The 15,705-nt window shown below is 57.5% G+C and overlaps 1 protein-coding gene across 2 annotated transcripts in view; it reads left to right on the forward strand.

Moving 5' to 3' along the window:
• The first annotated feature begins 552 nt into the window (after positions 1–552).
• RASGRF1 (Ras protein specific guanine nucleotide releasing factor 1) overlaps positions 553–15,705 on the forward strand; it is a 93,319-nt gene continuing 78,166 nt past the window's right edge. Inside the window, exon 1 of one of the 2 annotated variants that reach the window (XM_072802199.1) lies at positions 553–1,199. In XM_072802199.1, the coding sequence (XP_072658300.1) occupies positions 924–1,199 (276 nt within the window). In that variant the 5' untranslated portion in view covers positions 553–923. The remainder of the gene's footprint in view (positions 1,200–15,705) is intronic. The other variant, XM_072802207.1, reaches the window with a different exon arrangement.

A 15,705-nucleotide genomic window follows, 5' to 3' on the forward strand; every position in this document is an offset into this window, starting at 1 on the left:
GGCTTTGGGGGGTATTTGCAGAGAACTCCCGGCAGCGGCTCGCCAGCCAGACCTCGGGGCGCTGGGGGTGGCGCCTGTAATTATGGCAACACTCAAAATAAAATGAAATGAAATAAGCACTCACCTACCCCCTCCCCCGTCTCCCCCCTGCGCTGTCCTCAGGTCGCTGGGGAAGCCGCTGGGAGTGCGACTGGATGCTGACACAAATGTGACCCGGCCTATTGCGCAAAGCATCGAACCAAAGCTCTTTCAGATCCATTTCCCCAGCCACCCTCCTCCATCCACTTCGGATCAGGAGAATAAAGTGCCGGGAGGGGGCCTCTGGAAGAGGAAAGGACAAGTGGGACTTGACCCCAGGCGGAGAGTGCGCCGCGGTGGGGCGCAAAGACGCCGGCTCCCAGGATGGCGAGCCTCCCGGTGCCGCGGGCTTCAGCCAACGTTGATCCCATCTGGTTTTAGCACCCGAAGGAGAGCCGGAGAGGCCGGCGGAGAGGCGCAGGGCTCGTGTGTGTGCGTGTGCGTGTGCGCATCCGGGGAGGGGAGGTGGCGCCAAGGTGCGGGCTGCGCGCCGCTCTGCGCCGCGGCGGGCTGCGTGCGTGTCTCTGTCCGCGCTGCTGAAACGGGCTCTTCGAGGGATCGGCGTCACATGACTCCGCCTGCCCCTCGCCCGCGCGCCGGGGGAGGGTCGGGCGGCACCTCCGGGGCCCCGGGGCGCGGAGGAGCGGAGAAGCGGTTCCGGCGGGGAACGGTACAGCTCGGCGCCGGCTCCCGGAGTGGAGCTCCCGGGGGGAGGGGAGAGCGAGCAGGAGTGGCCGGGAGCGAAAGCCGGGGAGAGGCAGCGCGCCGCGCGCGCGGACAGGGGACCGCGGGGGGCCGCGCGGAGAAGATGTAAGCGCCTGGGGTCGGGCTGGCCTCCGAGCACCATGCAGAAGGGGATCCGGCTGAACGATGGCCACGTCGCGTCCCTGGGGCTGCTGGCGCGCAAGGACGGCACGCGCAAAGGCTACCTGAGCAAGCGGAGTTCGGACAACACAAAATGGCAAACCAAGTGGTTCGCGCTGCTGCAGAACCTGCTCTTCTACTTCGAGAGCGACTCGAGCTCGCGGCCCTCGGGGCTCTACCTGCTGGAGGGCTGCGTCTGCGACCGCGCGCCCTCCCCCAAGCCTGCGCTCTCGGCCAAGGAGCCGCTGGAGAAACAGGTGAGGCCGGCGCCGCGTCTGACCTCCCGGCGCCCCGGCCGTGGCCCTCGGCACCCCGGGGCTTCCGCCGGCCGAGGACGCCCCAACTTTGGTCCTTGCACTGTCGGGCGTGGGGGGAGGCTGGGCTCGGGCGGGCCGCGACCCCGCGGTGGGCAGGGGTTAGGGACTGCGGGCAGGGAGGTGGCGCGGGCCACGGCTGCCCTTCACCCAGCGAGCTCCGTGGGAGGCGGGGACGCAGGGGCCGAGGCGCGGAGGTGCTGAGAGCCGTGGGGTGCGGGCGGAGATGGTCCAGAGGGCCGGACCCACACCGTGGAGGCGGACCCACGTCCAGCCACCCCCACTGCCACCCGCGGGTCCCTCGCCCCCGACAGCCCCGCTCGCCTGCTCCCGGCCCGGGGAGGGCGAGACAGAAGCGCCGGCCCCCCGCGCCGCTGGCAGGGAAGAGGACGCGCGCTAGCTCTGCCACCTTGGGGGTGGCGGGGCCGCAGGGGTCAGCTGGGTGCCTCGGAGCGGCGGCGCGGCGCTAGTCCCCCGGCCCGCCCCAGGCCAGAGCCGCAGCCCCGAGCCCCAGCCCCCGCTGTTCCAGGGCCCCTCTGGCGCGACGAGCCCGGGGCCGGGGCTGCTGCGGAGGCCGCGGGACAGGCGCGCGCCGCCCTCCTCCCCCTCCCCCGAGCCTCCGCCACCGCCGCAGTCAGGCCAACGCGCTGCCCTCCCGCTTCTGGAGCTGCAGGGCTCAGGGCCCGGCCTAGATGGGGGCGGGGGTTGCGCCTCTGGAACGGAGGGAGAGAGCAATGTTAAAGACCCATGTGCTCTCCAAAGGCATCTGGTCAGTTTCCGGGCCTCTGGGCAGGTAAAGTCAGAGATATTGGATCCAAAAATATCATCGCTGGAAAGGACCTGAGATGGGAGGGGGGACCAGCTGGTTATTGCCTAGAGGAGGACGCTGAGGCCCACACTGTCTCACCTGGCGACTGCCCCGCCGCCGCTTCAGGTTTCAGAAAGGCAGCTGGGATCTCAGAGCCCCTGCTGGGTGCAGACTGGTGGTGATGGAAGCAGACAAACTGAAAGCCTGGCTGGAAGTTGCCCACCTAACTGGCAAGACAGGTCTGCGCTTGGCATCTGCAGTACAGCTCTTGCGTCCCTGCCCCTGTCTGGTGGGTGTTGGGGGATGATCTCTGGGGACTGGAGTATTTGGGGGTGGACCTCTGGGGACGGCAGGCCACAGGGCAGGGAGAAGCCCCCAGACCACCGAGCAGAGCCAGGAGAAGGCAGCTCTTCCACTCCATGGGGCCTCAAGGACTCACCCCAGAGAGCCAGACCCAGGCTGGGCCAGAGACACTGCTCCAGCCCTTGGTGACCTGCCCTGGCCAGCCTTCCAGAGCGTCACCAACCCTTGCCAGCCCAAGAACACCTGTACCTTCCAGTGGCCCACAGCCTGGGCCCCCACTGGAGCTCACCTCCACCCCTCATTCCTCAGCTCCAGAGCCCAGCGCCGAGTGCCCGGCAGGCAGAGAGAGCAGGATGGAGGAGACAGTTGCTGTGGGCCTCACAGCGTCTGTTCTCAGCCCCTCGGAAGCCAGAGACAGGCCTGAGGCCAAACCTCAGCACGCTTACTTCCTGGCCCTGGGAGCTCAGAGAACACCCTCACTGCTCTGAGCCTCTGTGTTGTAATCCAGAAAAATGGGATAACAACACCTGCTTTCCTGAGGTTTCTGGAGCTCGGTTAGGTAACGTATGTAAGAGTAAGTTCCCAGCACCTTTTCACAGGATGTAGAGAAGCTGTAGCTGATCTGCAGTGCCCATGTGGGCATGGGACGGAGGCCAGACAAAAACGTTAGGGCTGGAAGGAACCTCAGGGAGACCATACAGTTCGTCCTTCCCATTTCACAGACAGACAGACGGAAGACCAGAGAGGGGAAGGGGGTTGCCCATCAGCACAGAGTAAGTCAGGGGCAGAAGCACACCTAGAATTCACCCAGCCTCCAAGAATCCCCAAAGAGGAGATCCTATGTTGATTTCAGGTCAGTGTTGGCTCGGGTGTGGAACTGCACTAGCGGCAGATAAGCACGATGCTCAGAGCTGCCTCCCCAGGACACTGCTAGTCAGGGGTGCCCAGATGTGCTCACCAGAGGGCCTTGTGGCACGAGAACAGGCTAGGGCTGCGAGGAGTAGGTGCGGTTTGGTGCTGCCCCTCTCAGGGGCTGCGTTCCTTAGAGAGCTGTGCCTCGTCTTGTGCACTTACGTGGATGTTCCTTCCATTTGGCCCCAGAGCAAGCGTTTGGTTCACATGGAAATGCACATCCCGCTTCTCAGGCCTGTGCGTGTCTCCAAGAATTTGTAACGTTTGTGTTCTACATCCCACAGTAAAACCGAGAGTCCCAGCAGCTGCCCCATATCTCTCGTTGGGTTGGGGGCCCCACGGCACCCTCAAGGCCCTGGCGACAGAGCCTGGTGCCAAGCCATACTGTCACTGGCTCTGCCCTGCATCTGGGCCCCACAGGAAGCCCGGATCGCAAATCTGCTGGGCATGTGGCAGACTGCGGTCATCAGGAGGCCTCAGAGATACTGGTGGGTTGACTGGACCAGCTGGTATCTGGTGAAGACCTGCTTTTAGCGGGATGTCATTTTGTCTGGGTCTAGGTAGGCAGCTTCCACCTGGAAAGGCCAGGGCAGGTTACGCCCTCCAGGGATTGGAACGAGTCCAGGACAATGCGCACAGTAGGTGTGCAGGGAGTGCTTGTTGACCTGAACTTGGTGGATCATAGGTTAGTTCCATACTTTAGATACTGAGGACTGACAGGCCCTGGCCCCAGGCACATCTTCACGTGCCGCCCTGGTATCCTATCATCTGGGGGTTTGCATGTGGGTCTGATGGCCCATGGTATGGCCCCAGTGTCCTGGAGCCCCTGGGTGGGATGACAGGGGCTCCAGACTGGCCCAGCCATGCTTCCATGCCCAGTGGTGGCTACAGGACACCTGCACCCTGCTTGCTCCTGGTTCTGCAGCCCACACACCAAAGGCTCTAGTGCCCTGGACTTAGGGTTGGGGTTCTACTTCCCTACAGATTGGCCCCCGATACTCCTGACCATGCTTCGGCTTTGAGTGCCCTACACAGACTTTCCACACCCTTGTTCTGATCCCCCTGAAAGAAGGGTTCCAGCCTCAGCTTTTCACTGGGGAACCTGAGCAGGCCAACTCAGCACCGTCCTCACCCCAGCCCCAACCAGAGAGGGTCAAACAGTGGACCCTGGGCTCCTCCTGGTTACCTGGGGACAGGAGGGGCACAAATGGATCCCTCCCACCAAACCTCAGTGCCGATGTGGGCAGAGGCCCCAGAAGTGGGGGGGCCATCGAACTGACTGTGCACCCAGGGGGTGCCTTCCCTGGAGACAGATGAAGCCCGCTCCTGGTCCTCTTCACAGCACGTGTTACTGGTTGGTCTGGGGCGTTCAGACCAGCAGCAGCTCTGAGGCTAGGAGCGTGCCCCCTTACAGCTGAGGATGCCGGGGGTGCCACCCCACGAGGCAGTGGGTGAAATGAGACTCTTTCTCTGGCTGTCTCAGTTGGCAGCTACGCATTCTCATCCTCACAAAGCACACCTCCCGTTGCTCTAGCACATTCTGCTTCTCGGCCAATCAGAAAAACGCAGACCTGCACGTAGGGGGGATAAGGTTGTGCCAAAGCAACACCCCTCAGACTCGTCACCGGGGGACTCAGACTGCGGAGGCTCATGCCTAAGGAGAAGTCCCATGGCAGTGGATCAGACACAGCCCCTGCAGGTGTGACGCCCTGGGGTTAACTGTGCGGGGTGTCTGTTCCATCTCCCAGACTTTTCTGGAGCTGAAACAAGGTTGAAGAGGCTCAGTAATGATACGTTAATTAGGACAAGGAAATACCAGGTCACTGCCCGCCTGTCTGCCTGGGGAAGGGAGTGAGGGGTAGCACCAGACCATGCACACTCAGGCTGCAGGAAGAGCTCACTGCTGTTTATTTGTGCAGCAGACTCTCAGTGCCAGACCTGTGCTAGGTCCTGTGGCTACAGAGGAAAATAAAGCTTAAGGTTTGTCGTCAAAGAGCTCAGGGGGTGGGTGGGGAGCCATCCCTAGGCACTCCTGTAGCTTTGGCCAAGTGCTGAGCATTCTCCCTCCCCGCCCCAACCTGGGCTCTGGAGCTCAAGGCGCCCAGTTTGGCTGCTCAGCGTCCTCCCCTCCTATGGTCCCATCTTCCCTCCACACAGCCCCCACCAGATTGACCTTCCCAGGCACTGCACAGAGCCTCTGAAAATGCCCTGTGCCCTGGATGACCTGTGGGCCCTACCCCACCTTCCCCATTATGCTCCTCCTCACCCTCCACAGGCCTCTTCTTTCCTACCCCAGGGCCTTGGCACCTGCTCCCTCCACCTGACATGACCTCCCACCCCATGCACTTTAGTGACCAAGTATAAAACTCACCTCCTTAGGCCTTAGCAATGAGCTGGGGCTCTCCTGCATCCACACCGTGTTACAGTCTTTGATGACCATGAATTTCGGGTGCAGGAGAAACAGGGCTAGCAGGGCTGAAGACGATGGGGCTGTTGTAACTAATGATTGGTGAAAGGTGTCGATGCCCTGATGGATGAAGGGACAAGGTCTTGACGGTGGAGACTTTATGAGGAGACACTCAGGTATCGCCCTGGGACCTGCCACCCAGCTGGGCAGGATGGAACCTGACATCTGAGCCTCTGCCTCCATGCACAGCAGACTCCGTGCTGCCCACCAAGAGAGATGGGTGGGAGGAGGGCAGGCTTGGGGGGCGGAGAACAGTGGAGGGTCCAGCTCGGGAGGTCAAGTCTGAGGTACCCAAGGCCAGAGGAGGCTGTCGTCCCTCCCCAGGAGTGCTGAGGCTGCTCCTCACAGAGACACAGGCCCCTGGTCAGGCAGAGGACACACTGGACATGCAGAGCATCTGCTGAGGAAGCAGGGTTTGCAACTCCTGTGTGCACGGAGGCTGTGGACCAGACGAGAGGGCCCCAGCCTATGGCTTCCCTGCCATGGGAGAGCCGTGGTGGCCCCCATCAGGGCCCAGGGTGGCCTGGGGCTGCCTGGGGGCTGCAGCCCCCCATTAGCTACTGTGCATACCAGGGCTCCACGTGAGATTTCGTCCTTCTTGATGCTTTCAGAAGCTTGACCTTTACAAACGGCAGAGCTAAAGGGCCTTTGGCTCCCCTGTGGCGTGAGTGCAGATTAGATGCACCATCCTGTAGCTGAGCTCCAGTAGATACAGTTCACAGAGCACCTGCTGCATGCCGGCCACTTCCCAGTCCTCCCTGAGGCCCTCAGTGGTTGTCACCATTACCCGATTTTTGAAACCACAAAACTAAGGCCCAGAGCTGACAAGGAACTTGCTCCAGGTGACAGAGTACACTGCCAGGCAGGACCTGAGCCCCTCCACCAGAAAGCGCTGGGGGTGGTTTGAGTTCGCCAGCCTCTGCCAAGAAAAACAGAATTAGTGGCAAATGAAAATCTGTCCCTGCTGCTCTGGTGACTTCCCTGGAGGAGCTTTGGTTTCTGCTTGGGTGGGAGGCTTGCAGCTCTAATGCCATGAGCCTTAAGGGAAAACCAACCAGGACAGGCGTCCACACCCCACAGCCCGGTTTCCCCAGAATCCGTGGGGGCTGGAGCCAGTGCCATGTGCTCGCAGCTGAAAACAGGGCTCAGCCCCCTCATTGTGCAGGAGCATTGGTGCAGCATGGACCTGGGGGGAGAGGGGACACCTGTGTGAGGGCACCTGTCATGCCTTTGACACCCCCACTGCCCACCCTGCTCTTCGAGAGGAACACGCAGCCCTGCAGACACGAAGCCTGCTCACTGAGGAGTGAGTTACCCATCTCCAGCAGCGAAGCAGGTTTGCTGAGAGCTGTAGGTTTCAGGCCACACGGACTGGCTTTGGATCCTGGCTCTGTCCCCTCTGGGGAAGGTCCTCAGGCTCCTTGAGCCTTGGATGGCCCATCTGTGAGGTGGAGACAGAAGCACACCTAGAAGTCACCCAGCCTCCTGCCTCCCTCAAGTCCCCATTCCAAGTGTTAAACTAGGTGCTACTTGCAAAGTCCAAGCACAGCACAGTGGGACTTGCCAATAAATGGTGGCTGGTGTGGCTCCAGCTTTCACCTTTATGAGCAGATTCCTGCCCAGTGCTGCTGGCATCTCTGGCGGGTTTGAAGCTAGTCAACAGCAAGCCATGACCCTGGACGTTAAGATGGGGTGGCAACTCTGAAAGACCTGTGGGCTTCTGGAAACATCCAAGCGAACATGCCCCTGAAGGAGCAGAACAACCACACCAGCATCCAGCCCTGTCCATCTTACCTCCTGAATCTCTCAGACCCACACCCTTGTGTCCCTGTCTCCTTCCAGCTGCAGTCCTGGTGGCTATCACCTCTCGCCTGGACTCAGGGGTGGCCACCTCCATGTGCACCCGTCAAGATGTGCCATGTGACGCTGCCGTAACATTAACACAGTGAAGGTGTGTTTCTTGTTGGTGCTTTATATCTTGTGCAGTTGGTGTTGTCATCCCTGGGGACGAAGCTGATGGACATTCATCCTGACACTTGCCGGTCACCACAGCCAAGGGGTGGGAGTGTAGCAGAGCCCTTCTGGCTCTGAAGCTCCCCCTAGAAGTGACCCACTCTGGCCACAGCTCAGTGGACAGGCTTCAGCCCCGAGGCAGCAGGCACTCCAGGGCCTGGTAGAGAGCGGTTGAGAGAGGTTGGGAGACACACTTGGAGTGGCCTGCCCCCCCGTTGGATGGGACCTCTCCCTGCAGGGGCCAGAGGACATGGTGGCCTCCCCCAGGAGTCTGGGGGAAGAATAAAGGGACCTGGGTGTCTGGGAAGACCTGACAGTCTCCCAGCATGCCCTGTGTCCTGCAGTCCAGCTGCCGGTGCGCAGCCAGATCTGTCTTTGCAAAATGCAGACCTGTCTGTGACACATGGCTCACACACACAGAGCAGTGGGGGCAGAGGCAGTGAGCCTTCAGGTTGGACATAAGGGCAGGAGACAGAAACTGAGCCAAGCCATGTGTGCTCATGATGGGAGGGGCAGCTCCGAGCCAGGCCTCCCCTTCTCCTTATGCTCAGTGACTCTGTCATCCCTGGCCAGGCGACCAGAGAAGCACACTGGGTTTCCCCCGAAATAATTAGGAGGAGAATTCTAGAGGCAGAAGCAGCGTTCTGAGCACATTAACGCTCCATCAGTGCCTGTCTTTCAGAGTGGCCAGTATCTCCCAGGAGCCAGGCCCATGCCGCTTGGCCATGGGAGTACAGCACAGAAGGCAGGGGCCTGCCCTGGAGGAGCTCCCTATCCAGCAAAGAGACCACCCAGTGGTAAACGTGGCAGCACAGGGTGCTCAGCACTGCTGTAGACAAAAGCCTAGGGCCTGAGGGGTCCTGGCAGGGGCACTTCCACCCACCTGGGGGCCTCAAGGAGGTGCCACCAAGAAGGGATGTGGAGGACACAGGGCACGTGTGTGGCAGGAGCCCCTGAAGCCAGCCCCCAAGGCCTGTGTGCCCAGTGGCAGAGTCGGGCCTTCTCTGGAGCAGCTGCTTGCTGGGTTTTTGATGGAGGCTAAACAGCGCATGGAGCCGGACGAGAGTTCCTGCAGTCAGCAGGCGTCTAGAGGGGTGGGGACAGACTGGCAGATATTTGTGCAGGAGCAGCCACACGTCACTTCTGTGGCCGTGGCTCCTCAGGCTGCAGTGACTTACTTGAGACAATGTTGAGCAGCAGGCATGGGGAGGCTACACTGACTTGAGCCCCAGGCCACGGGCTGTGCTACTTCATACAAGGCTGAGTCTGGGGAGGAGGGGGGCATCCCCGGTCCAGGCAGGGCAGGCAGGGCATAGAGGTGAGCAGGTACTGAGGTGTTCCTGGCAGCAGGGCTCGGTCCTGACCAGGTGGCAGGCCAGAGTGACCCAGGACTCAGGCCCCCCAGGAGGTGACAGTCGGACAGGGGCCTGAGACAGGCACTCGGCTGGGGGACGAAGCAGAGCCCAGTGCAGTAGCCAGGCCCTGAGAAGATTCCAGCTTTAGAACTCTGAGGCAGAGCCTAGGCAAAGTGAGGCCACTCAGAGCAGGGGAAGGATCGTCAAGTGGGGTCCAGGCCCCATGTGGGGCCATGTTGATGAGGTTAGAGTGTTAGGAGTGGGGCAGCTGGCCAGGTCCTAGGATTGGTGTGGGAGCACCATGTGGAGGGAGCATCACATGGTGGACTGTGGACTGTGGACAGCTCATCGTAACTCGAGTACATCGGCCTCCATCACATGGAGGGGCTGTGGACGTTAGTCCTCCCACTGGCCCACCTGGTGAAGTGCCTTGTGTACCTGACATGAGGGTCGTGCAGCCAGGGCTGGAGGAGCCAGCATGTGAGGAACAGGCTGTGCTGCAGAGGCATTGAGAGAGGTTGGGAGACGCACTTGGAGTGGCCTGCCCCCCCGTTAGATGGGACCTCTCCCTGCAGGGGCCAGAGGACATGGTGGCCTCCCCCAGGAGTCTGGGGGAAGAATAAAGGGACCTGGGTGTCTGGGAAGACCTGAGAAGGAGTCTGGATGATGGCCCGTATTGAGGGGAGGGTGGAAGAGGTAGAGAGCAGGCCAGAGTGTGTCCATGTGCACATGCTTGCATGCACATATACATACACATGCACATACACTCGTGTGCACACACATGGCGGAAGCTCCAGCGGGTTCTCCAGCAAGGCCCCCTCTGGACTGGATACTAGGCAGCATCTGGCAGAGAGGGCTGGCAGAGGCCCAGGGCCAGCTGGGCCCAGGCCCCGAAGGAGGACCAGGAGGGAGGAGCCAGGAGCCCGCAGGCGACGAGGCCCCAGAGACAACCATGCGTGGTGCCTCCATTGCTCAGCTAGAGGAGGCAGGGAGCAGAGACCCAGATGATGGGTCTGGGTTCTGGCCGACCAGGGCAAATCGGGGCAGGTGAGACTGGACGCTGGGGCCAGAGAGGCCAACTTAGTGACCCAGGTGGGAGGACATGAAGCCTTGAAGTAGGGTGGCATGAGGTGGGGGAAGGCATGGATTCTGATGACGAGAGCAGAAAACCAGCTGATCAGTTGAGTGGAATGAGAGGGACGTGGGAGCTGAAGTGATGCCTGGATGGCGGCCCCTGCTGGCTCACAGACACCCCCAACCCTAGTGCAGCCTCAGCCCCTTGGCCCACAAGCCCTTGGGGCCCCGTATGTGTGCTCGTGCCCATGGGTTTTGGGGGCAAGGACGTGCATTTCTTAGTCTGAAACAACATGGTGGATGGTGGACTCTCTCCCAGTTCTGGAGGCGAGGAATCTGAAGTCCCAGGGAAACATGTCTCCTGGCTTCTCCCAGCTTCTCGTAGCGTCTGGCAGCCCCTGCTGTCCCGTGATGCGTAGACACATCTCTCCACCTCTGCCTGCCTCTTCGCTGGGCTCTCTCCCCGTGTGTCTGCGCCCTCATGCTCCTCTATTAGGGCCTCTCCTTCCTAACCCAGCACAGCTCATCTTAACTCAAGTACGTCGGCCAAGACCCTATTTTCAAATAAGATCATAGTCATGGATTCTGGCTGCTTGTACACGCGTGTCCGTGCACACACGTGTGTGTTTCCTGGTAATTTGCCACCGATGGTTGATGAGACCCATCATTTAGACTTGCAGAGGATTTCATTGATTCAAAACCCATTACTGAGCACTTTTATGAACCATGAGCTCTTTTAAACCATGTTTAAAACAGATTGTTTTAAACAAACCTGTGAGGTGGCAACACCCTGCCTGCTTTGTGAAGGAGAAAGCAGATCCACAGAGGAGATGCGCTGAAGCCCCCAAGGCCAAATAATAATTCATTTGAACCAAGGTCTGGTCACTCCAAGCCTTGGTGCGTGCCCCAACCCGAGAGTCCCAAGGTGGACACCCCAGAACATTGGTTTCACAGAATACAGATTGATCTTTTAGAACCTGAAAACAAAAAGGATTCCATGGTGGAACAAGTCCCAGGAAAGGTCCTTTGTTGCAGGACTGCTCAGAGCCTTGATGATGCCACAGGCCTCTGGGTCTCCCTGAGGAGTCCTAGACCTCACTCCGGAGAAGCCAGGTCCCACCTCTCCCAGCCCACTCCACTGCCCGAGCCTGAGAAGCAAAGTCAGTGTCCCCTACTCTGTGGCTTTGCTGGTTATGAATTAATAAACCGGGCTCCAGCGCCACGGTGACAAATGCGTTCAGTCACCCGTTCAGCAAATGAAGGCTGCTCCATGCCCGGGCTGAGGCATAGAGCCAAGCTACAGGGGTATTTCTTGGTCGGAAATCATTCAGTGGAAAGGAAGGAGCTCATTCACAGCAGCTTAGGCAGAAGTGAGGACTCTCGGAGTAGTCGCGGTGGTAATTAACGGGCCCCACCCAGAAGACGTGTGTCTGGCCCTGACCCTGGGGCATGTGCCCACAGCTGCTCCAGGGCTGCTCTCTGGGAGGGTGTGGGGCGGGAAGTCACGGTGGGGACCCACCGGCAGAAGCGTGCACCTGCCAAGGCCCTGCAAGAATTCTGGACCTGTTGGATGGGTCTGGCCTTGATGCTCGTCATGCATCGGGATCCATCGAAGGACTCCTGGGGGTGCCCCAGGTCAAGGCACACACCCCTTATTTCAGATGGAGGAATGCTCTGGTCTGTCCTGGATGTCCGCGGAGGCCCTGGGGCAGTGCCCAGCCCTTCTTCTGCCCTGTGAGGCTACAGGGCTCCTTCCCTGAGCCTTGCTTTTCTAACAAAGCCAGGGGTGGCCCACTGGTGGATTCTGCTTCCATGGCACGTCTGGGTTTGTTCCAGCAGTTCTTGGGAGACCCGTGAAGAGTCCGGGCGGAAACGTGGACTCCCAGAGGAGGCTCCAGATCTGAGTTTACCCTGTACCCTTGATGTGTCCCGTATCCTGTAGTATGTGAGTCCTGATCTCACCCAAAACCCCAGGGAGGGTCTGCAGGTGTGAGGTGTCCCCACGGCTGACTCCAGGACAGTGCTGCTGTTCTATAGAGGGATCCACCCCGTGGGACAACGTGGTCACATCATGGGGGCAGATGTGACTCCAGCCCTGTCCCATGATCATGTGGAGGCCCGTGTGTAGTTCTGGTTGCGTCCACAGGAACCTGAGAAGCTTCAGGTAGTTCTGCTTGGTCACACATCACTCTGGGAGTGCCCGGGATGTCGTCACAGCAGCTCCATGACTCCAGTAGGTCCACAGGGTCTATCTGTACCTCTGCAGGGGCCTGTCTCTTGCCTCCACACAGCCTTGTCACTCAGGGAGACCCTGGGCTGGCTTAGCCACCAGGGGTGACCTGAGATCTGTCTGAGCTCTGAACCGACACCATCAGAGGCCGTGGGACCATTTCAAGGACTCTGGTGGCATCTGGGGTCACTGCTCCTCCCTGGGGAAGACTGGTATGACAACATTTATCCAGAACCCCAGAAACACTCCAACTCCCATCTCAACCACCAGCCATGGGAGCTTCTCAGGCAGTTGCTGAGGATAAGACATTCGGGTCTCTGTGGCATCAGAGGGCTCCAGGGAGCCAGGCTGGCTCACCCACACGCCCTGGAGCCTGGGACCTGGAAGAAAGGCCAGGGGCCTCTTGTGCCCCCAGCCTGTGCCCTCATCACAGACCCTCCTGCTCCAGGATCCAGAAAGCCTGTCCCAGACACGCCTGACCAGCCAGGAAGGAGCTCGGGGGGTGGGGGGAGCACGTCAGGAGCAGAGCACATGTCCAGACTTCTGGGGCAGGAGGAGGGAGACGGGGAGCCCCTTACCTGGGTGCAGCCTGTCACAGCCTGAGCAGGAGGAGCAGACCGAGAAGGGGAGATCTGTGGGGCTGCTTCTGGAGCCTGTGCAGCAGCCCCGGCTGGGAACCTCATCTACTCTGTGGAAGGAGCTGAGAGGCACAGGACAGGGGTCTGGGAGGGTGGATACTAGGGAGGCAGAGACAGACCCAGGGAGAGCACACCAGCCAGACACAGCCCAGTGCACACAGGGTGTGTGGGGATGGCAGCCCCGCACGGGTGGGCCGTCAGCAGAGGAGGGGAGGAGAGCCCGAGCGCCCCGGTCCTCCCCTGCAGCCACCAGTCACCCGCCCACTGGCCAGGTTGGACACTCAGTAACTCTGACGTTGCCGCAAACCTCTGAAAGGACTCAGAGCCTGGACAGTAACCCCATTCTCACTGCAAGCCCACAGCGCACGCACCTGCTGGGAAGTCACCTCTGTTTTGAAGTAGGCTCGGTTGTCCTCTCCAGCCAAGCTTGCCAAGGGCAATGAGACTATAAATATATTAATAAATTAAAATTATAGCAACCACGTGTTGGATGCTTGGTTGCTGCTGGGCACCAGCATTAGATTATCTGACTCCCACAGCGATCGTGAAAAGAGGGGACTCCTCACGTGACCCCTTTGTGCATATACGCTGCAAATACAGTGACTACCACAAGCCTTGTGGCGATCGCCGTCACCACGGGGCGTGAGGTGCCATGCAGTGCAATACTGCTGACGGGTCACCATGCTGTGCATTACGTCCTGTGACTTACTCCTCTTATGACTGAAAGCTTCTACCTCTTGACCCTTTTTTCCCGTTTTGCTCACACCCCGCGCGCGCGCACACACACACACACACACACCCCTCTGGCAACAACCAATCTGTCCTCTTCTCTGAGATTGCTTTGGTCTGGTTTCTTCATTTGTTTTGTTTAGATTCCATGTCTTTATCCATCTATCCTTTGATGGACACCAAGACTGGTCCTAAGCCTTGGCTGTTGTACATGATGCTGCCATGAATACGGGGGTGCAGATAGTTTTTTGAATGAGTGATTTTGTTTCCTCTAGATAAATACTCAGAAGTGGAATTGCTGGGTCATGGGGTAGCTCTATTTTTAATTTCTTGAGGAACCTCCACACTGTTTTCCAGAGTGGCTGCACCAGTTTGCATTCCCACCAACAGTGTAAGATGATTCCCCTTTCTCCACATCCTCACCAGCACCCGTTGTTTCTTGTGTTACTGATCTCTGCCATTCTGACAGGTGTGAGGTGGGATCTCATCGTGGGTTTGATTTGCATTTCCCTGGTGATGAGTGATGTCGACTATGTTTGCATATGTCTATTGCCCATCTCTGTGTCACCTTCAGAAAAATGTCTGTTCCAGGCCTCTGCCCATTTTTTAATTGGATTGTTTTCTTGATATTTAATTACATGAGCTCTTTACATATTTTTGATATTAGCCCTCCATCAGATCTATGATTGGCAGATCTCTTCTCCCATTCAGTAGGTTGCCTTTTTATTTCGTCGGTGGTTTTCTTTGCTTTTGCAGAAGCTTTTTAATGTGACAGTTCCATTTATTTATTTTTTGTTTTATTGTCATTGCCTTTGGAGTCAGAACATCACCAAGAGTGATGTCCGGAGCTTAATAACTATATTTCTTCTAGGATTTTTATGGTTTCTGGTCTTTCATTGAAATCCTTAACCTATTTTGAGTTAATTTTTGTGTATGGTGATGAAAGTGGTCCAGTTTCATTCTGCATGAGGCTGTCCAGTTTTCCCAACATGATTTGTTGAAGAGACTATCTTTTCCCCATTGTGTATTCTTGCCTCCTTGTTGTATGTTAATTGACCATACACACATGAGTTTATTTCTGGGCTCTCTGTTTTGTTCCATTGACCTGTGCATCAGCTTTTTTTGCCAATATCATATTGTTTTGATTACTACAGGTTTGTAACATAGTTTGAAATCAGGAAGCAGGATGCCTCCAGCTTTGTTCTTCTTTCTGAAGATTGCTTTAGCTATTTGTGATCTTTTGTAGTTCCATACAAATTTTAGGATTATTCCTTTTCTGTGAAAAATGCCATTGAGATTTCAAGAGGAATCACGTTGAATCTATAGATTGCTTTGGGTAGTATGGACATTTTAACTGTATTAAATTCCTATCCATGACCATGGAACTTTTCCTTTTCTTTGTGTCATCTTTAATTTCTTTCATCAGTGTTTATTTATAGTTTTCAGAATACAAGTCTTTCACCTCTTCAGTTGTTTATTCCTAGGTATTTTCATGTTTTTGATGCACTGATAAATGGGACTAATTCCTTGATTTCTCTTTCTGCTGCTTCATTGTTGGTGTATAGAAATGCAACAGATTTTTATTTGTTAATTTTGTGTGCTGCAACATTCCTGAATTCTTATATCCATTCTAACAACTTTTTGGTGGTGTCTTTGGATTTCTGTTATACAGTAGCATGTCATATGCAACTAGTAAAGATTTTACTTCTCACCAGTTTGGATGCCTTTTATTTCTTTTTCTTCCCTGATTGCTATGTCAAAGATTTTCAGTACTGTGTTGAATAAAAGCGGTGAGACTGGACATCCTTGTCTTGTTTCCGAGCTTAGGGGGAAGCTTTCAGTTTTCACTATTGTGTGTGATGTTGGCTGTGGGTTTTCATATATGATCTTTATTATATGGAGGTATGGTCCCTCTAGCCC

This window comes from Canis lupus, chromosome 2 (genome assembly GCF_048164855.1).
Source record: "Canis lupus baileyi chromosome 2, mCanLup2.hap1, whole genome shotgun sequence".
Lineage (NCBI taxonomy): Eukaryota > Metazoa > Chordata > Mammalia > Carnivora > Canidae > Canis > Canis lupus.